Source organism: Apis florea, unplaced genomic scaffold (assembly GCF_048593485.1).
Source record: "Apis florea isolate Af1SG1 unplaced genomic scaffold, ASM4859348v1 contig_1615_pilon, whole genome shotgun sequence".
Lineage (NCBI taxonomy): Eukaryota > Metazoa > Arthropoda > Insecta > Hymenoptera > Apidae > Apis > Apis florea.
In genome coordinates, this window is record NW_028256416.1 from 3,643,574 (window position 1) to 3,663,969 (window position 20,396).

General features: G+C 42.0%; 4 protein-coding genes and 1 long non-coding RNA gene across 10 annotated transcripts in view; 4 read left to right on the plus strand and 1 right to left on the minus strand.

Moving 5' to 3' along the window:
• The first annotated feature begins 7,341 nt into the window (after window positions 1-7,341).
• On the plus strand, window positions 7,342-12,382 carry LOC105736634 (uncharacterized). 3 transcript variants are annotated; one of them, XM_086910311.1, is made up of 5 exons: window positions 7,342-7,481; window positions 7,555-7,675; window positions 8,300-8,763; window positions 9,147-9,589; window positions 9,764-12,382. In XM_086910311.1, exons 2-5 carry the CDS (start codon window positions 7,591-7,593, stop codon window positions 9,795-9,797), a joined length of 1,026 nt encoding a protein of 341 aa, XP_086766437.1. In that variant the 5' UTR covers window positions 7,342-7,481; window positions 7,555-7,590; the 3' UTR covers window positions 9,798-12,382. The 3 variants fall into 3 exon arrangements, with proteins under 3 accessions (XP_086766437.1, XP_086766494.1, XP_086766552.1); XM_086910368.1 differs by having other exon boundaries at window positions 9,165-9,589; XM_086910426.1 differs by having other exon boundaries at window positions 7,439-7,675; window positions 9,165-9,589.
• Window positions 12,383-12,759: 377 nt separating this feature from the next.
• Window positions 12,760-13,926, plus strand: LOC105736643 (uncharacterized). 2 transcript variants are annotated; one of them, XM_086911776.1, is made up of 3 exons: window positions 12,760-12,963; window positions 13,512-13,710; window positions 13,786-13,926. In XM_086911776.1, the coding sequence occupies exons 1-3, from the start codon at window positions 12,858-12,860 to the stop codon at window positions 13,799-13,801; spliced, it is 321 nt and encodes a 106-aa protein (XP_086767902.1). In that variant the 5' UTR covers window positions 12,760-12,857; the 3' UTR covers window positions 13,802-13,926. The 2 variants fall into 2 exon arrangements, with proteins under 2 accessions (XP_086767902.1, XP_086767856.1); XM_086911730.1 differs by having other exon boundaries at window positions 12,763-12,963; window positions 13,509-13,710.
• A 351-nt stretch (window positions 13,927-14,277) lies between these two features.
• On the plus strand, window positions 14,278-15,844 carry LOC100863631 (uncharacterized). Its single transcript, XM_003690415.4, has 6 exons — window positions 14,278-14,439; window positions 14,529-14,565; window positions 14,681-14,880; window positions 14,992-15,208; window positions 15,322-15,463; window positions 15,532-15,844. Exons 1-6 carry the CDS (start codon window positions 14,398-14,400, stop codon window positions 15,623-15,625), a joined length of 732 nt encoding a protein of 243 aa, XP_003690463.1. The 5' UTR covers window positions 14,278-14,397; the 3' UTR covers window positions 15,626-15,844.
• A 355-nt stretch (window positions 15,845-16,199) lies between these two features.
• On the plus strand, window positions 16,200-19,875 carry LOC100872832 (calaxin-like). Of its 2 annotated transcripts, XM_086910486.1 has the most exons (5): window positions 16,200-16,254; window positions 18,223-18,558; window positions 18,724-18,838; window positions 19,042-19,295; window positions 19,399-19,875. In XM_086910486.1, the coding sequence occupies exons 2-5, from the start codon at window positions 18,227-18,229 to the stop codon at window positions 19,619-19,621; spliced, it is 924 nt and encodes a 307-aa protein (XP_086766612.1). In that variant the 5' UTR covers window positions 16,200-16,254; window positions 18,223-18,226; the 3' UTR covers window positions 19,622-19,875. The 2 variants fall into 2 exon arrangements, with proteins under 2 accessions (XP_086766612.1, XP_031775001.1); XM_031919141.2 differs by lacking the exon at window positions 16,200-16,254 and having other exon boundaries at window positions 18,099-18,558.
• LOC147658832 (uncharacterized) overlaps window positions 19,240-20,396 on the minus strand; it is an 83,066-nt gene continuing 81,909 nt past the window's right edge. For both annotated transcript variants that reach the window (XR_015293285.1, XR_015293267.1), the window contains one exon: window positions 19,240-19,661. This is a non-coding gene — a long non-coding RNA (uncharacterized LOC147658832). The remainder of the gene's footprint in view (window positions 19,662-20,396) is intronic.

Sequence of the window (20,396 nt, forward strand, 5' to 3'; positions counted from 1 at the left end):
TTCTTCTCGCTCTTAGATCCCTCGATTATCAATCATTATTTCCTCCAAGCAACAATAAAATGTTAGAAAAAACAAACGTCGTTTTTAATTAAAAAAAAAAAGAAAAAAAAAACTGGAAATATTTCAATCCTTTCACGAGAGTTTCTAGATCTAGGGATTCTAGATTCAAAGAGAACGCGTCTGTTTGGAGAAGTGGATCGAACGGGAGCGCCCTCGATATAGGAAATATTCAAGCTGGAAGCGAAAGTCGGACGAAAAGAGCTCGGTTTCCTTGAACGGCGGGCAGAGAGGTGGCGTTACGGCGGTCGTTTAAACTTTCAAATCGGTCGTTACGAATGCACCCTACAGCGAGGCGTATTTCCAATACGTTGGCAATACAGGTATATATATATAGGAGGCGAACAATTGTCAAGCATTCCATGTCGTCCGGCTCGCGGGTTGGAAAAATCGGGTGGGATTGAAATATGGCAGGCCGTGCTCAAAAGGCAGCCGCCATCGCGATCTTCATGCCCAATGATGATGCACCGCGCAGATCTACCGCGCCGCGAGTCACGTGACAGCGGCCCGCGGCACGTGACACGCACGTCCAAAACCTTTAGGGACACAACTTCACCGCCTCTCTTCTTCCCACTTCTCTCTCTCTCTCTCTCTCGCTCTCTTCCTTTCTCTTCCTCCCTTTCGTTTTCGAGCCAAATAATCCTCGAATATCCGATCTCACGCATCTTTCGATCTTATCTTTCCATCCGTGTGCTGCTCATAGAGCAGCTTTTGCTTTTTGCGAATTCGCTTTCGCAAATGTACAGAATTGTACAGAATTACAATTGCTGCTCATCGATTTTCTTTCTTATCTCAATGGAAAAAGAAGATCTTTTCCTTTCTTTTCTTTCTTTCTTTCTTTCTTTTCTCGATGTTCGTTCGCAAGTATAAAGAAGGACGAAGTAAGAAGTCGCTGAAGTTCTGATCGATGCCAAAATCTAGGAGAGGCTCGCTTGAATTAATTCGGCGTCAGTCGAGGAATAAACGATTTTATTCATGCAAGGGACGAGAAATCTCGTATTCAACGCGTTATGCCTCCACTAGCACCATATATTTTATGGTGAATCCGTGGCCAGACTTGTAGCCGCACTGACGTAACGTTAACGTTTTCGTCATACTTTTGATTTGACGTCGTTGCTGTTATCAATGTCCCTTGCAGACATTGATTTAATACCTCAAGTTCAAACGATCGCCTGGCTGGCGCCTCCTAGAACCTCGTAAACAATCGTCCCTCGTGGAAAATTCAACGTTTGCTCTTATCGTATCCTTCTAATTGCTCTTTCTTCAAGAAAGAAAAGAAATTCCATTTTCAAGAATCTTTAAAGATCGATCAATCAGCAAAGTAATTTCAAATTATTCGTACAATTGAAAGAAGGAATATCTTTGACAGCATCACGATAGCACTTGTAATTGTCGCGTTCGATCAAAGGGCGATAGTAGGGGCGTGGGCATCGATTTCCTCGATCGATTTTCATCGAGATAACGACGTCCTCGACGGGCGGGCAAGCAGGTGCAAACCTGGGGCAGATCTCGTTTCGCATCGGGATGCAGAATCCGTAGCCGTCGTTCGCGAATACTCGTGGGCGTTTATGTCGGCTGACTATACACCTGCAACTATTTTATGTCTTCCCTGGAAAGGCTGGACAGTAAATTCCGCTCGGCCTACCTGGCCCGTCGATCCTCTGACTGCTGATCAGAGAGATCAGTGGCGTACAAAGGGAGCGGTAACCACCCAGGAGACTCGATTATTCATCTTCCTTCCTTCCTTCGAATGAAAAGTCTTTCGAAGGGGATTTCCTCCTCCATTTCAGATCGTTTAAATAATCGTTTTTAAGAATTAATCGATCTTCGTCCGAACCAACGACAAATCAATTTAATTTTTTTTTTTTTTTTTTTAATCAATTTAAATTCTACTTTACGAACGTAATTAGCCGTTTCGAGTATTGAAAAATTCCTGTTTATCTGTTTCCATTTATGGAAGAGGGAAGCTCGTTGCTCGTTCAAAGTATCGTGCAAGTATCGTGCAAAGAGAGGGATAGAGCGTTTAACAGAGTATTACGCTAGTGGTATCACGATGAACAGAACACCTGTCCAGGCCGTTTTATTCTAAAAAAATTTGCAAAATGGACGCAATCCACGAGCGAGAGATGTAAAGCGGTCCTTCAACTCCACTCGTCCTGGATTTACCTGTGCCGGTTCTTCGTGATTCGTGTTCAAATGGGAATTGTTACACGCGTTTTATACGCGCGGATCTATCCCCAGAGTCATCGTCCTTTCCACCACAAACTGTTCGATAAAAACTGGAAGACGAGAGGGAAAAGTTGGGATGAAAGAGAGAGAGAAGAAGGCATGGAACGGAAGTCGCGAGCGTAAAGTACATGTCAAATCGGCGAGGAATCGATCGAGGCAAAGTTATTTCCCTCGCGTTGCGTTTTTCTCCTTTTTCCTTTTTCCTTTCTTTCTTTCTTTCTTTCTTTTTTTTTTTTTTTTTTGCGAGTTGGCCATTTTTACGGTAAAAAACCTGCATCCGCCGTGAGCGAGGCCGTGAGATGTAAAATTATTTGCTCGGTCGGAATCATTCCGAGAAACGATCTTGAATTAAACATCGCTATCCACGTGCCTTCCAACGGATTTCTATTGAATCGTAGATCATCCAGGCGCGAATTAGAAAATCAAAAAGGGGATAGAACGTTCGTACGTGCCTTTCGTGGCAACGGCGCCCTCTAATTTCTTCCCGGAAACTGGGCAAACAGGCGTGTCTCCCGTTTCCGCGAACAGAAGCTCGTCGGATCCGTCGATGATCTCATCGTGATTTCCACCCAATTTTTCAATTTTCTGTTTTCCACTTCTGACGCAATTCCACAAATTTCGTAAAGCATTGCGCTTAGAAAAGCAAAAAAATTTTCCCGATCCCTATCTTAAGATTTCCTCTTCTCGCGAATCCTAATCGATCCTTGGTCGAGGAAAAAAAAAAAAAGGAAATGAATCATCTATTCGAGTTGGACGAGAGAGATTTTTACAACGTGCATCCTCGGTGCGTGTCCCCTTCGCGATAATGGAGGAATCGTGGAGGCGAATCGAACCCACCGCGGAGACGATACGATTGTCTCACGTTTCGACAGTTGGCGCACGTGAGCAGACAAGACGTGTCCGTTTTCAGTATGCCACTGCGCAGCACGTGTAACGTCTCTACGCCCGGTTCATCTTGATTCCGTACGTGCGGCTTCGTTCACGAAAACAGGAGCCACGAACGACGTTCTCCGCGAATCTGCTGAGAACCGAGCCATCGTCCGAGCCTCGCTCATTTCCCGACAAATAATGGAACGACGATTCGGCATACGCGATTAAGATCGCGATTTCATTTGCCCTGCCGATTCACATTGAATTAGATAAATATCGTCGCTTTTCCCACTCCTTCTGTGCCACTTCTTTTCCTTCCTTTTCTCTCCCCCTCTCCTTTTCTTTCTTTCTTTCTTTCTCTCTCTCTCTCTCTCTCTCTCTCTCTCTCTCTCTCTCTCTCTCTCTCTCTCTCTTAACCGAGGGTAGAAGTTTTATATTCAGTTTTCATCATCTTCTTGAGCGCTTCATACAAATGCCGTCTGGGTTCCCTTTATGCATTATTCGTCTTCGAGGACGAGTTAGCATGATATTTCGCGAAAAAGAGGACTGGCAGGAGTTTTTCGGGTGGAAGATAGGATTCACGTGCATTAGACACAGAAATCGTAATCGTAACATTCAACTATGGTGCAAGAAAAAAGATTCGTCTTATTAAAATAGCAGCAGCCATACAAATACACACACGCACACACATATATATATATATATAATCGAGTGACGACGATTCATCGCGGACGTTCTAATAATAATCGTCCTTCCTATCGATTTTAATGCTGTCGGGCTTCCTGCCATTGCCACTTTTTCCGCTTCGTCATCCTTGATACGAATAACCGAATATTCATGTCGCGGGCATGCGTCGAATCGTCCATCCATCCGCACCCCCCTCCCTCTCTCTCTCCCCGCTCATTACCATTCTGACCCAAATCGAGGCCAGTTGTTAATTAGCAGAACGAAAAACGGTATCGTCCGGTTCCGCTCGAGAATCGTTCGGAATTATTGTTGAACTCGTCGCGGAAATTCGGCCAATTTTCCTTCCTCCGCTTCTCTCTCATTAATTATCGAGATATTTTTCTTTTTTTCTTCCTCTTTTTCTCTTCTTTTCCTTTGGGACAGGGGTCGGGATCGTGACCCCCCCCCCCCCCCCCGAGTAGACGGCGCAGTTACGGTGCTCGGAGGAAAAACAACGGAAAACAATGGAAAACGGCCAAACAAAGGGATTCCTGAAGACGAATGGCTCCAAAGAGCGACGCGGTGAACGGACGGGCATCGAATATCATTATTATGGGACTTGCATCATAGGTTTGCATACGCGCTGCTCGGATCCGGATAACGTACTGCGATTCGTCGATTGTCCATACGTTCTACACGATCGTTTGTCCACGTTTCGATATTTACGGATTTATGAACGTATCCAATACGTATAAACGGACATTTTGCTAATCAATTTGATTATCAGGAATCTACGATTTGCATAACTTATTCGATCGATAAAAACGATATTATCGTATCGTCTCATAGTTTAGACACGAGTCCATCTATTTGGTTCGATCGAAACCATTTTCTCAAAGCAACGCGAAAGTAGAGTTTAAGGCATAGATATTTTGCCATCAAGATTCTACAATTTAATTCTATCAAACCAAGCCAAGATCCACGAACGATATTATTGGAATAATTTAGATAAAATGATTCGGTTCCAAAGTAGATTTTGAACGTATATGCACAGATATTTTGGCAACGTGCCACCATCGAGATTCTACAATTAATTCAAGCTCGCGTCACGTTTGATCCACAAACGATATTATTGGAAATTTAGACAAAACGTGACTCGGTTCCACCTGATTTATTCGAGGGACGTCGCGGAACAATTTTCCCAAAGCAACGCGAAAGTAGATTTTGGGGGATTGTTGCTAGCCAGAACGCGTGTCCATTCCTCTCGATCACGTTTGTCGTATCTAGGCAACTATAGGTCTGCGACCAATGATCGCGCGTCGTGAATTTTAACGCGGGAAACGAATGGACTGATTTCTGCGTCGGGGATTCGCGAAATAGGATCGGTTTTACGAGGTCGACGAACCAGCCTTCTTCTCCATCCTCGAAACGAACACTGTTCGCGCGTTTTAAACGATCTTTAAACGATCGCTCACGAATCGTTTGCGATCCTTCTTGTTAATATCTCAACTGCGATGCTATTTCGTCGTTTTTTATTTAGAAAAAGAGAGACGATGGAAGAAGAATTCATAGGAGATTATCCATCGAATCCGCTCGGCTCGAGATCGTGTCGATGGGCGGTCGTGAGGAACGGACGTCGTGCTCGTCGTGAAAAAGAAAAAAAAAAAAAGAGGGAAAAAGAGGCGGGTTCGAGAGCGATCCAACTGCGATGCAAATTTTTCGCAGAAGCATCGCGAATCGTGGTGCATCCGTGCGGAACGGCCGTTCGTTGTATCAGAAGTGGACGTGCCGGTTTGCGTCGCCTGGTCACGCTCGAAAATACGATATGCGTGACTTGGAAAACGGTGCGTTCGCGAAGTTGATTCATGAAATGGTACGAATTCATAAAGTATTCACCACTCGATAGCGGTGCGGTGCCGATCGATCGCGAAATCATTTCCAAAACGGAAATTACCCCGATACTGTTCATCCTCCTTCTCCTCCTCTTAACACGCGCCTCGCTCTTTTAGGACGTGCCAAGCTTTCAGCCGCCTGTTTTTAATCGATCGACCTCGAGACGTTTGTATCGCCTCATTGAAATTTGGTACAACGATTATTCAAATAATGTCATGTCTTGCTTCGATTCCCGAAAAGGAGCCAACCCGGTATCGAAACAACGATTGGATTCATCGAATGAATCCAAGATTATATATAAATAACGAGCGATTCCGTAAAAAAGGAAAAAGTCAACCCTTCGTAGAAGAAAGCGAAAGAAGAAGTCGAGTCGATCGCGAAGAAAGAAGAGCGAAGTGAATAGGAAAGGGAGAGAGGAAACAGGAACGAGGAGGCGCGAGATGAATAATGTACCCCGAACGGAGGAGAAAATACTGTTAAAAGGGGTTGTGCTAGCGGGGCCGATCGTAATTCCGTTGCTCCTCGCGGCGCGGCTCGGCCGGTGAACGGACAAAGAGGGAAGGGAAGGGGCAGTGACACGTGAAGGCGGATCTGTCTGAATCCGCTTGGAAATTCGGATCACGATCGCCGCGGCCACCGCCATTCGACTCTTACGGACTTCTGATCATCCCCGAGAATTATCGTCGCCTCTGACCAACCCTCCTCTCTCCGCCTCCTCCTCCTCCTCCTCCAACCATACCTCGGCCCGAGTATGACTGACATAATATTAATATTAAGAGGTTACGTCAAAACACACGTCACATTAACCGTAATCGGATGGATCCGTTTTGCGATGGTCAGCTTCCATCCGATTTTTGCCTCCAAAAACGGATAGGTGGTGATCCTCGTGCGTGATCGCGTCAACGTGATCGAGATCTTGTCTTCGAGATAGGGGAATAATATTAATTTGAAGCACGGAAAGGTATAATGGGCGAACGATGGGTGATTCGTATTCTTCGCCGATGGAAATTTTATCGAGTATCGACCTCGAATTTCGACGAACAGTTTTGACGAGTCCCGGACGAATTGTCTCCCTTCGAGTTCGGGCGAGGTTCGTGGAACGAGCGGGTCGCGGAATTGAAGAAAGAAAAGAAAGACGAAAAGGGGGAAGGGAATAGAAATTCTGGAAACGCGAATTCTTGCGAAAGGATATATGGGGAGAAACGAGTCGTCCTGGCCACCTTTCCTTCGATCGTGGGTGTATATATTATAGAACGGATTGAGAAAAATGATACGAGCCACGTGTTATTCCGCGTTTCGTCGGGATTCGATTAGATAAGAATCTCGAATCATGTCGCGGAAGGCAACGGCTGTGCCCTTTCTGATCAAAATCCTGAACAACGAATTTTTTCGTCTCACCCTCGATCTCTCTTCGATCCAAGTTGAGGGCAGCAACTCGATCAAATTCATCCTGCGAAGATTCTGCGGAGGGATCGCAATTAATGCGTTCGATCGAGTCGACGTCCGATCTCGGATGACGATCACGTATCGTTGAACGATGCGCACGTTTGCGTTACGACGATCCTGTTGGTGGGTACGAGGCAACCACCTGACGATCGATGGTGGGGAGGGCTCCAGAGGGGTCCCGTATCCCCGTTCCGTGTGCGTGGATCCGACCGATCCATCCCATCCCCCGCGTGATCCTAGCTCCTGGTATAAAAGCAATTGCGGATTCGAGAATAGCAGCATCGTGCAAAAAGTTCGCGATCCAGGTAGACCCGACCCAGGTGCTTGTCTTGCCTCTCTAACCCGTGGTGTAGAACGCGTTTTTTTTATTTTTTTTATTTTTATTCTTTCAAGATCTCGCGTCAGTTCTGTTCCATTTGATTCACGAGGATGGCGCACTGGATCACCTTCGTCCTCCTCGTCGTGGCGACGACGATCCTGATGACGGAGTCTAGAGTCATTCCAGCTGAACCCAGTAAGTTTAAAATTAGTTGGAACAATCGTGTCGAATCGATCGCTGTCCTCCTTTCGTCACGTAGATGTAGACTTTAGACTGCTCCTGTTCCTCACCGGATCCAGATTTTATCCAATTATCGACAGAGTTTTAGCTAAATCCTCCTCCATCCATTGTTTCATTCATTCCGCGATGTTAGATCTTTATAGAAATCCTATAACCTTCTCCTGAATCATTATTGGATCTAAATTTTACCCAGTTGTCGATGATTTCAGTGATACTGAAATCTTTCTCCTGAATCCATCCATTGTTTCATTCAATCGTGTGATGTTAGATCTTTATGAAAATCCTACAACCTGGACCAACCATCATTGGATCTAATCCAATTGTCGATAGTTTCAATGATTAAATCTTTTCCCTGAATTCATCCATTGTTTCATTCATTCCGCGATGTTAGATCTTTATAGAAATCCTATAACCTTCTCCTGAATCATTATTGGATCTAAATTTTACCCAGTTGTCGATGATTTCAGTGATACTGAAATCTTTCTCCTGAATCCATCCATTGTTTCATTCAATCGTGTGATGTTAGATCTTTATGAAAATCGTACAACCTTCTCCTGGATCTAATCCGATTGTGGATAGTTTCAGTGATGCTAGATCCTTACGGAAATCCTATAATGTTCCTTCGGGAGAAGAGGACAGCCGTGCACCCGTATCCTCAGAGAGCGATGATGTTCACCGGATACTACAGACCCGTTCGTCGTTCGAATCACGGTGGCCAGGCGACCGGTGTTTTCGCGCAAGGGAACGCGGTGAGCGGTGAGGCATTCTTCGCTGGCATGCAGCCACCGCATTTGAACAACGGGCCGGAACCGATCGAGGAATCGGAAGTGTCAAGCGCGGAGGCGCAAGCCGCTCCAGAGGTGGACGAGGGCTACAACGAGGACGAGCAACATCAGGTGCAACGGGAGGAAGATTATCAGCGCAACGAGCATCCTCAACAGGACGAACGTCGTCCTCAGGATGAAGCGAATCATCCTCAGGGCGATGACCGACATCACGAGGAGGACGAGCAGCATCAACATAAGCAACAAAGTGTTCCTCAGGTACTGTCGAACGATTTTTCGAAATATCTTTTTTCAAATATTCCCTGAAACGATCGAACATTCAGATGCACAAAAGTTCAAAAGAGAAAATAAATAAATAATTACACAATTACACAGGGAAATGCAGATAAATTGTTCCTCAGGTATTGCGAAACGATTCATCTGTTCAAAATATTTTTTTTCAAACATTCCCTAAAATGATCGAATATTCAGATACACAAAAGAGAAAATAAATAAATAATTACACAATTACACAGGAAAATGCAGATAAATTCTTCCTCAGGTATTGTGGAAGGATTTTTCCGTTCAAAATATTTCTTTTCAAATATTCCCTGAAACGATCGAACATCGTTGATTCGAAAGAGAAAATTCCCAATAAACAGTTACACACGATTACCCAGGAGCAACCGGAACCGGAACCCGCCCCCGCCGTGTTCACCACCGAGGCAGCCGCGGTGACTCCAGCCGCGGAGCCAGTGATCACAGAAGCGTCCCAACCGAGTCGTCCCAAGCAGCACGGGAAAAAGACGAAGAAGACACCGGTGGTCGTGGTGGACGACGACGAGGAGGACGACGAGGACGAGGACGACGACGACGTGCCGTCCGTTCCCTTCATCCCTTTCAAGGGGAGTCGCCGTCGGCAAAACTACCCGAACCTGAACAACTTCTTCCCCATGGTGTTCAGCTTCCCCGGCGGGTCTAGCCGATCTGGATCCACCGGAGGATCCCCCCCCGGAGCCGTGACAGCGATCGCCAACAGTTACTCGACCGGGAAGGGCGGCGTTGCGAGCTCGGTCGCCACTGCTTACGGCGGATCCCCTAACGGGTAAGATTTTAAACATACGATATTTTTCGAGAAAAAGAGAGACAAGGATTTATTTAGGAAAAAAATAAAAAAAAAGAAAGAAATACGCGTGACAGAAAGAGAGATACTTTGGTATTCGAAAGTGAGAATAGTTATCTCGCGATTCATCCACAACGACAACAATTTTTCCAACAGGAAAAAGCGGCGTACACCGGTGGCCGAAGAGTAGATCATCGAGTGGGGTCGATCTGGCACAGAGTTAGCCGTCATCGATACCGTTAAGATCGATATTCCAGCGGACATTAATATGCAGACAGGAGAGAGAGAAGGAGAGAGAGAGAGAGAGAGAGAGAGCCCCCCACGACGACACGCTATTCCACTTTTCTATTTCCCCATATCGTCGCTCCGTACGAGCAATCGAGGATCGTCTCTCCGAAGTGGACGCTCCGTTTTATAGATTTAACTACTGCGAATCATACATTTTTCATCCCCTGCGATAGCATAATACGATTGAATTTCATCCGAGGCGGTACGTTTGGTAGAGAAATTATGCTTACCCTTTACCCGGTGAGGATTAAACAATTTTTCCTTAATCAATGGATAATCGTATGTATAACTTAGTTTGTAATTTCGTAATTTTAAAATTAGATTGTAAGGGAATATATATATATAAGAGTTAGGTATCGATTTTTTCGTAGCGATCGTACGGACTAGTGCAATATTATACTATCTCGAAGAGGATTCAGGAGTGAAGGGTTGAGCATGATCGTTCTAACTGCCATCGCGTCGAAGAGTATAATATATCGATCGAAGCTAATCTCATTTGTAGCATAGTTCGTATAGAGTGTGTTAAGAAACGAGTCGAAGATAGGTTTTTGAATCATCTTCCAGCGGGAGGAAGGAGAAAAAAGACGTTGAAAATAAAATTATTTTCAAAATGAAATCAAACATTTCGAACATTTTTCAATGGAACCAACACGTATCACTTCCAAGATCCGTAACTTTGACTCAAGGAAAAATAAAACTTGACTGGGTACCGGCAAGGACGTTAAACATTGACCCTGCCGTTCATTGGTTTCTGGAAACGGCGGTCATTAAGCGACATTCCCATGCGCACCCTCTAATCGTTTCTAAGAAACGAAAACTCGTTACGCAGCTTTACTTTTCCTAATACATACATTTATCCATATCTTTATGTCGTTATCGCGTTTACGATTAATCTTTCAACCTTTCGAACGTTTAATTTCTTAGTTTCCTAGTTTCGAGGAGATGATAAAACAAATAAAATTTTTTACAAGCAAATAATATGATTCGTCCGAAAATCTTGTAACTTATCGAATCACCTTTAATATCATTAACGTGTAAAAGGACGCCGTGTTCCGATATCGCTGCTCAAGTAATTTCTTTTGCCGTGAACTCGACGAATGGACACTCTTGAAAGCATTGAACTAGGAATCGTGGTAAGATAAATACACTTTAAAATAGAAACGTGGCCGAACGGTATTTAAATATTTTTCGAAACGATTCGGTTTTACCATTGACGCAATTAAAAAACGTGTGTTTAAAAAAAGAGAAGAGTAATGCATGTACGGAAAATGCAAACTCGAGGAAACGACATTTCTCGACAGATCAAATTGGTTCGATAAACAGTCGAATTAGATAGCTTTTACACGGAAATCATCGTACTCTTTACGAAACCTTGAGATTATACATATATACGTATATAAAGCTATTAGTCGCTTAGTAGAAAGATTTCTACGTAAAAAAAAAAAAAAAAAAAAAACGTCGGTATATGATTCATCGAGTGGTATAGTTACTTCCTACCGTGGAATCTTTTCGTTCAAAAATATCGTACGCCTACGTTCGATATCACGAAGCCTTAAGATTCGAATCTTGATCGAGGAAGAATAATTTTTTTGAACAAACGATTCTTCCGCTATTTCTCATATTATTCTTTATAAAATATATCGTTCGTTCTTCTTCGGACAAAATTTCGGACAAAAAAAATTGAGAAATTTAATTAATTCCTGATGTTTAAAAGAAATTTTTATAGCACGTTAAAAATCAAATGACCGTCCCGAATCATCTTCTATCATTTTGCATAAATTAATTATCAGAAAGCGTTGCCTGTTTCGGCCTTCAAAATTATCTCAACGATTCAAAGATTTATTAATTTTGCAATTTCTCAGTTTTTAACTGGGATCGATCCATTATTCTCACTGTACTTTTCCAAAGTACAACTTTTATATCACTTTGCTAACTTCGAAATCTTCGAATCTTCATTCATATACATATGAGATAACACAATCGATTATCACTTTAAACTATAGATAATCGTTTTAACTCGATGTTAGGAAAGAAGGTGTACGACGATAAAAGACGCACGGGAAATCCCAGCCAAGTTCCGAGTCTTGATTAACACGCAGTAGAATCTTTCCACGTGTAATTATCACAATAATTTTCGACGGCAATCTTTCGATTTAAATTCCGTCTCGTTCTCAAAAATTCGATTTAACGATCAACGGCTTCATCGAGAAATTTTCCACCCTCGTATTTATGTTGACGCCGAAAATCAAGAATTTAATAACAGGATTAGATTAGACAGCAATCTAAGCTACTCGAAATAAAATGAAACATTTATTTGATCGTAGGATTCGGAGTTTGAATCCTCTCGATTGTTCGATAAGAAAATTAAATGGAAAACAGAGATATGAAATTCGATCCCCTCCCTCTTCAACGAATTAAAAAGATGAAAAGCGAAGGAAAAACGATATTGTCGTATATTTTGTAAATAAAGATCAAATTTAAGAAAAAGTTTAATCTTCGTTTTTCCCCCTCCTTCGAATCCTCCAAAAATCGTGGTGTTGCGAAATTGGACGAGAAATATTTGGAAGCAAACAAAAAGAAGCTGTACCGAAGTTCATCCGCCTTCGATGATCGAAGCGAAACGAAACTGGTTGATGGATGCAATATCGCTGGATCATGGTTGATAGTCGGCCGACTGTTTAACTTTCGATGACCGGCTACGGTAACGCGTTAAACCGTGTCCACAACCGTGTTCACACAATGGAAAGGTTGCCCGTGCTAATGAGATTCGTCCGTTCCACGCCAAGAGCTGTTTGGTACCTACGTAAACGCGCCGGGACATCCCAACACGATCGAGACGCTTACTATATAAAGGCCGCCCTCCAGATTTTCTCATCGTCACTTCGCACTCGAATCTCGAAGAAGTTGGTGCTAACTGGTCCAGCAAACTTGTTATTTCCATTCGATAAAGCGTCCAACCAAGATGAAGATCGCGCTAATCGTTGGCCTTGTCACGATGTTGGCTGGCGCCATCGCCTATCCTGCTGCTCTCCCTGCCGCAGAACAGGATGCTGTTCCCGAGGAACAAGGTATTTGAAGTAAACGTTTGCATCGAATGTACGAGTCGAATGAAAAATGAATGACAATTTTGTTTTTCTTTCTGCAAAAGTGCAAATTATTAAATATGTATTATTAATTAGAAAAGGTATCGAGATCGAATTGTTTGAGTCGTTCGAGCAATAGCTGTCGTATTATTTGTATTTAATGACAGCTTCTCCTTTCCGTATCTGTAGTACATAGTTATATATTCTTGAACGTGAAACGATTAGCACGATTAATGAGAATATACTTGTCGATCTGACTCATCGTTTAGTAAATTCTCGCGACATTTTTTAACGGTCGGGTAAAAATTACTTTCGACCTTCATCCCGCTAAGGTCGTCGAAATCAAAATCCCACTCTTCTTTGGCCGATATTATTTATTCTCTTCCTTCCTTCCCCTCTCTTTCTCTCTCTCTCTCTCTCTCTCTCTTACTTATTTACGTGAATTAAATAGCCTCGAGGCTTAAGAAACTTTCGAATATATCGAGGTTTAAAAGATGAGAAACGAGGAAACATTTTTTTATCTAATCTAGTAGCAGAGAGTCCAGCGTCGAGGCCAATTAGAGAGGCGAATCCTCACCGCCATTTCGGATTCGGTGGATTTAATGGTGGATTCGGTGGATTCGGTGGCTTTCCACCCCGCTTTCCCGTAGGCGGCTTCGGAGGTTCTCACAGCTCTGCCGGCGCTATCAGCTCCCCGTTCGGAAGCGCCGCTTTTGCCAGCTCAAGGGCCGGGTACGCATTCTTTCTCCTTGCACGTTTCCAATTTTGTTGGTTATTTCTTTCAAATTATTTCCACTTTATTTACAGAGGCTTTGGACGATGAGAAGCAGTTGCCTCCGCTTCTTGGATTCCGTCAATTTTCTTCAACAACGACAATAGCCCGTGTTGCTCAATTTTATACATGTATAGTTATTTTAATTATTTAAATAAACTTTTGTAACAAACGAGTGTCAAACGCCTCTCTTTTTTTAATGACGAAAAGCAGATTTCTTAAGATCGTTTTTTTCGATCCCTTAATCGAATCGCGGCAATAAATTATTATTTTATCATCCACGTGTACGTGTAGGTAAAGGATTAATTCGAAACGCAGCTTGGCTCGTTGATCAAGCTCGTTGATCATTCATTCCATACTCATTGAGCCGATCAAAGAAAATTTTTGCGCCGCGAGAACGTTTACTTGCTCAACGTAACTATTCCGAACGATTGGTCATATCGAATAACGGAGTTCGATTTTATCGGGATGTTTGCGAGGGATGTTTAGAAAACACGGCATAGCAGAAGTGTGTTTAACCGCACACGTTGGCCGCTATAAAATCGATCGCCCTGTCGTCACTTGTCATTACTCTATGCAACGCCTTGTCGTCTCACGATCGACGATCGATTGTCCTCCGTTTCACCGGGATAGAAAGTGATGAAAAAATGAAGTTTTCCACGACCACGTTGCTCTTAATCGTCCTACAAGTGAGTAAAGAAACTCTCTCTCTCTCTCTCTCTTTTTCTCTCAGTAACGAAATTCAACGATGAAAAATAACGATCGATAAATGTTGTAGGTGCATTATGGCTCGTTCGCCAAATTAGAATCTAAAGGTAAGAGAGGATTAACGTATTAACGGTGGTAAGGAAAGATGGGAGAAAAATTTTGTTCCCTTTTTTTTTTTTTTTCTTCTTTTTCTTTCTTTTTCACCTCTTCCTCTCATCGAAGAAAATCAAACGGAGATCGATCAACAAAGGAGCGCTAGGGTTCATCGGGTGTCCGACCGCGAGTTCGCCGGAAATGATGATTCTCAGTTGAAGAACGCCATAAAGGACATCGTGATCAAGCAGGCTGTTCTGTTGGGGAGCGAGGAGATGGAGAAATTTCTCACGGATTTTCCTAACTTGAGCAATCTCGTGCAACACGAGGCAAGTCTATACATCTTTTCTTCCTCTCCTTTGAAATTGGATACTTTTGAAGTTTTGAGAAAAGAAGCGAATCGTTGCAGCGATTGATTAAAAGTTAATCAATGTTCCCAGACCCAATTGTTCAAGGAATTAAACATGATCCTGATGGAGCTGGTTCGAGATGGAACCGTCACGTTGAAGAACATCGACCATACGATCAACGAGATGATGGGGATGAGCGTGTCACAGACTTCCGTCAAATCTGTAACAAAGAACGATAATCTAGGAAATCTTTCAAATTCGTTAGAACAGTTGGGTAGCCAAGAGAACGAGAATCGGGAGAATTCGAGTAATTATTTAGAAAAAAAAAAAAAGAAAAAAAAAAACGTAGAAGAAGAGAAATATTTTATCGTATTTTTTCCACATCTTTCTAATCGTTGCATCTTTTTCTTCTTATTCGAGGACTTCCGGTCTCTCGGATCGAATCGATGAACGAACAGGAGCTGAGGAAGGTGAAGAACGTAGCGCAGACTCTGGACAATGTGATGATGGAGATCCAGAAACACGTGACTTTCGTTCGAAGCGTTTTTAACAGGCTTTGCAGGTGAGTGGCAATTTGACCGTGCGAAGGAATTGTGGAAATCGTGGCAATTTTAATACGTGATTTTACAGGAAGCATCATTCCGCATCGTCGAATCAATCGAATTCGAATGATATTGGAAAATTTGCGTCAATGAATCAGCCTAAGAAAGTATCGATATTTTAAAGATGTTAATATTCGTAAGGATAATCCAATTACTTTTATCATTTACGTAGTCATTGATTTTCTAAATTTCTAAAATAACAACTGTATTTGTAAATAGAAGAAAATAATTGCGATCGCCTTGATATCTCTTTGGAAAAAAAAAGAATAATTTTAAAACAATTCCAACGATGTTTTATAAAATCGAAGTGTCAATATTTTCAATAAAAGTTTTGAGAAAAATGATAGCTATCTTTTTTTTTCCTTATACGATTGACGTCGTGTTATCTTTTGCTTTATTCAAACTTGCCGCGTTGTTACCAATTTGTCTCCCTTGTTGCCAATCCAGCTAACACGTTTCTCGAATTTACATTCATACGACACTCGTTGTCTCGAATTATATTCTTAATTCAAGAAAATTATCATCGCCCGATTAATTATAATCCGATCGAATTCGAGGATAAGTTTGTGCGAGAGGAATCGAATCGCTATTTTATATGTAGAGAAAATCACTAATCGCCTTTCGTGTTAAAACCGTGGAGGAGCGAAACAACTATTCTGCTATCGTTCCCAGAAAGTTTGATCAATTCCGTTAGGTAACTGGTGGCAACTAGGAAGAAACCGTCTCGAAGTCGTTTCCTTCTCCTTGTGGGGTAAGTTTATTATTAATGCGATCGACATATAATTGCACCAAAAAAAAAAAAGGGGAAAAAGCCAAATAAATATAATCGAATTAAACTCAGAAGAAAATCTTATCTTTCATTTTCAATCGATCTCGAAGAGTAAGGCTCGAGTAAAATATATCGTGTCTTTCGTAACGGCACTTTGTGAAAATTTTTATAATTCGTTTAAAAATAAAAAAGAAAAATTACGTGCTATAGTTGGAGAGTTAATAGAATTTATTGTTCTGCTCGTTTTTTTCTTTTTCTTTTTCTTTTCTTAGCGATAGAATAGTGGAAACTACTCGCATGAGTCATGAATCGCGTGTATGCAAACTTGAGGAAATTAAACCGAGAGCTGAAAGTCAGCGGTGTTTGTTATCGTGACGCGATCTAATCTGGTGTGAAATTGCACCTATGATATCTGAATTCAAATTAGTTAATTCGATTCACTTCGAGGTATCCATTATGCTCTACCATTAGACGGATAAAACGCGCTTTCCTTCAATGATACGTCATCATCTGAAGCAATTTTCTCGCTTAATTTAACATCGCCTACCGAGAGATGCAATCGTGGCCGGCGATGCAGGAAATTAGAATCATCGCGGCGTATCAACGTTCAATACACTTTACATGCGAGACGTTAGGGTGATAGGCCTAACTTGTCGAAGAGACGTTATCGTTTTTACTGCGACATAAACTTCTTTCCTAACGCTCTCCTCCACTCGTTTCCTCAAATTCGATAAAAATCTATCAAAAATGAATTACACACACACGCGCGAGCAAAATACTAATCGAATGGGTGCATTAACAAAGTTGAGAAAAATTTCACGGCTCTGGAAACGATATTGGAAATTATTATTTCGAAAATTGGTTCTAGCAGGCACGATGTGAACGAGGCATGCGTGATACAACAGCTGGAAAACAACTATTCCTGTCTCGCTTACGCTTAGTAAGAATTTTTCATATTTTTTCTTTTCTCTTTTTTCTTTACAGAGAGAGAGAGAGAGAGAGAGAGAGAGAGAGAGAGAGAGAGAGAGAGAGTTTCTCACCTCCATCTGATCTTGCACGAAGTAGTTAAATAAAGTAATTTGTTTATATTTCCTCTCGAGTTTGAATAAAAGCGGAAAAATAAATAGATAAAAACTACGTTTAAAAGTCCACTTATCCAAATGCTTCTCATGCAAATTATATTTATCTAATGGATCGTGTCATCGATGAAACAAGAAGATAAGGAAGGAAGGAAATTTCAATTTCCCGAATTGCACGATATTTACAATTTGACGAGCAAATTGTCCTTAAATGCGTTCGATCGAAACTAGATTACAGTGGAATAGCGTGAAGGCACGGGAGGCACGCGAGAGACCCCGTCGAGAGACTCGAAGGAAGCACAATAACCATCGGATTCGGTTTCTAATCAAAAACGATGAAATCGTTGCGTGTTATATTGATCAATCGATCCGTAACCATAGCTTCTATCGTCTTGGGTGCGATCAATTTGCATTCACCCTTCTCCCTGCCTATAATTAGAGCCAAGGAAAACACATTTTCTAACGTGCTCCTCGCCAAACAAATCAATCAACACACATCGATCATCTAATCTCTCTCTCTTTCTCTCTCTCTCTCTCTCTCTCTAAGAATTAGAGGAGAAGCCAAGACTTTCGTTCTCAATTTTCTAACTCAAATTCGATCAATAAGATATTAATTATTTCTCGAAAAGAGGAGAACGTGTTTTAAATTAAAAAATGAAAAAAAGAAAGAAAAAGAATTACAAACGGGTATGAGTTGGATCGTTGGTTGCGCAACTTACCAGGAAATGGTAAAAGGAAGAATTTTTCTTTCTTCATTTCTCCAACCGGAAGAGAAGGAATAAAACGCGTATTTATAAGTTATAAGAACGAACGGATCGAGACACTAGGCCGATCTGACCGATTCTGAACTGACTCTGCTCGCGAATTTCAGACGGATGTCCGGGGAGCGCAGCCTCTCGCCAAGCGCGAAACCTCGAATGGATCACGGGAGCGGCGTGAGCGTCGACGTCGGCGTCGGCGCCGACAGACAAGGCGCCGTCAAGCTTCGTGGCGGCGCGACGTTCATGAAAAGTGTCTCGATCTTCTTGATGAGCGGTCGTAAAGCGTCGGTGAACAGCAACAGGCAGACGAGCTCGGCCAGCCCGAAGCACGAGCCTCGAAGGAGGCATCATCGCGGAAGGATGCCGGTGCCCGCCACCGCCAGCAGAACCTCCGTCTACACGGTCAAGCTGATCGAGTCGTTGAAGAGGAAAACTAGATTCTCATGGCGAGTGAAAATCGATTTCTCATTATTTCGTTCAACGTGCGCGGTTCTTCGATCTTTCGAAAGAAATTTTCTTTCTCGAGTATTTTTCTTTCTTTCTTTCTTTCTTTCTTCCTTTTTACAATAATAAATTTTCGTACGTTTTAATATTTTTTTTTTTTGTTCCAGGTCGGAATTGGATAATCTGTGCAAACTGTACAAGAAGCTAATCAATCCGGGACAGCAACAAGTAGGGCAATCGGTTATTATCGGGAGGAGGTCTCAACCGAATCAAATTATAGAGGTAGAACGACGTTAGAATTGTAGGGATTAAGTCTTGTTCCTCCGCGTAAGTCTGTCGTTTCTTTTAAGATTGTCGTGCAATCTATCCTCGTTGTTCCCGTTTCAATCTCCATATATAATTACGCTAGAGAGACGAAGAGTTATTATTTATTAGAGAATTAGAGAATATTTTTCGAACTTACTTGACGCGAAATGTTTTCTCAGGGTATCGACAGGGCCATTTTCCGCGAGTTACTGCACAACACGTTTAAAGTGATCACGGAGGACACGTTGGTGGAGCGTATATTTTGTTGCTGGGATCGTGAGAACGAGGGAATAATTAGACTGGAACCATGGATCGTGGGTCTGGATCTGTATCTTCGGGGCAGCCTACGGGAGAAAATTGAATTTTGCTTCAAAGTGTACGACTTGAACAACGATGGATTCATTACGAAGGATGAAATATTTCAATTGTTCAAGTAAGATGTAAAATGATTTTTTTTGGTATTTGAAATTCACTCACTGTTTTTGAACGAGGCAAGTAATGAATAATAATTAACAATTTGTATTCGACGCGCGTAGAAATTGTTTAATAAAGCAACCGGGAGAAGAGGATCCTGACGAGGCGGTGAAAGATTTGTCCGAGCTGGCGTTGAAGAAACTCGACGTGGATCGGGATGGGAAAATATCATTTCAGGATTACAAATTGGGTGTAACGGAGGAGCCATTGCTGTTGGAAGCTTTCGGCCAGTGTCTATCCACGGAGGAGAACTGCGCTTCTATCCTGGCCACGTTAAGATCGTGAAGCGAATATGGCGAATGTGGATCCAGGGAAGGATGTTTCGCTGGAAAAAGATAAACAGATCTTTTGTTAATTATTAGTAGCCAAGATTGAAAATGCACTCAAAGGATTTGTAATCATGGCACCTGCCGTTTATTAAAAACAAATTCGATAGTAATCGTAATTACAAACAATAATAATATTAATAATATAATAATAATAATATAATATAATATAATATAATATAATATAATAATAATAGCATAATTACAAAATACGCTCGATCTGGTTTTCTTATAGCGTGTTTGCTGAATCAGTCTTAACCCTCGGATTACCAAGCATCGATTTCAATCACTCTTCGATTCTTCCTATTTTTCTTTTTTTCTTTTTTCCCTTTTTTTTCTTTTCTTTTTTTTTTTTCTTTTTCTTAACTCTATTATCTATTATTACATTCGTTCTCGATCTTTCTCGATCTCGATCTCTTATCTTGAAAAATATTCGATCGAACGTGCTCGATCTTCGATCGATAACCCGAAGGCTAATTTAAACTATGAAACGTTCTAGAGGTATGTTACAGTGATGCAAAGGGGGTTTCTTCTTTTATTTTGTAAATCGAAAAAATTGACTTCTCTGCACGCGCAACAAAATATCGGCTCTCGTCGTCGCGGTACTTCCGGTTTCAGGGACCCGTGCCGCGACCTCAAGGTTCCATCTTTTCACACGGACACACTCGTGTACCTTTTTCTTTTCTATGTATATATATCTCTCTTCTTCTTCTTCTTCGTTTATTTTTATATAT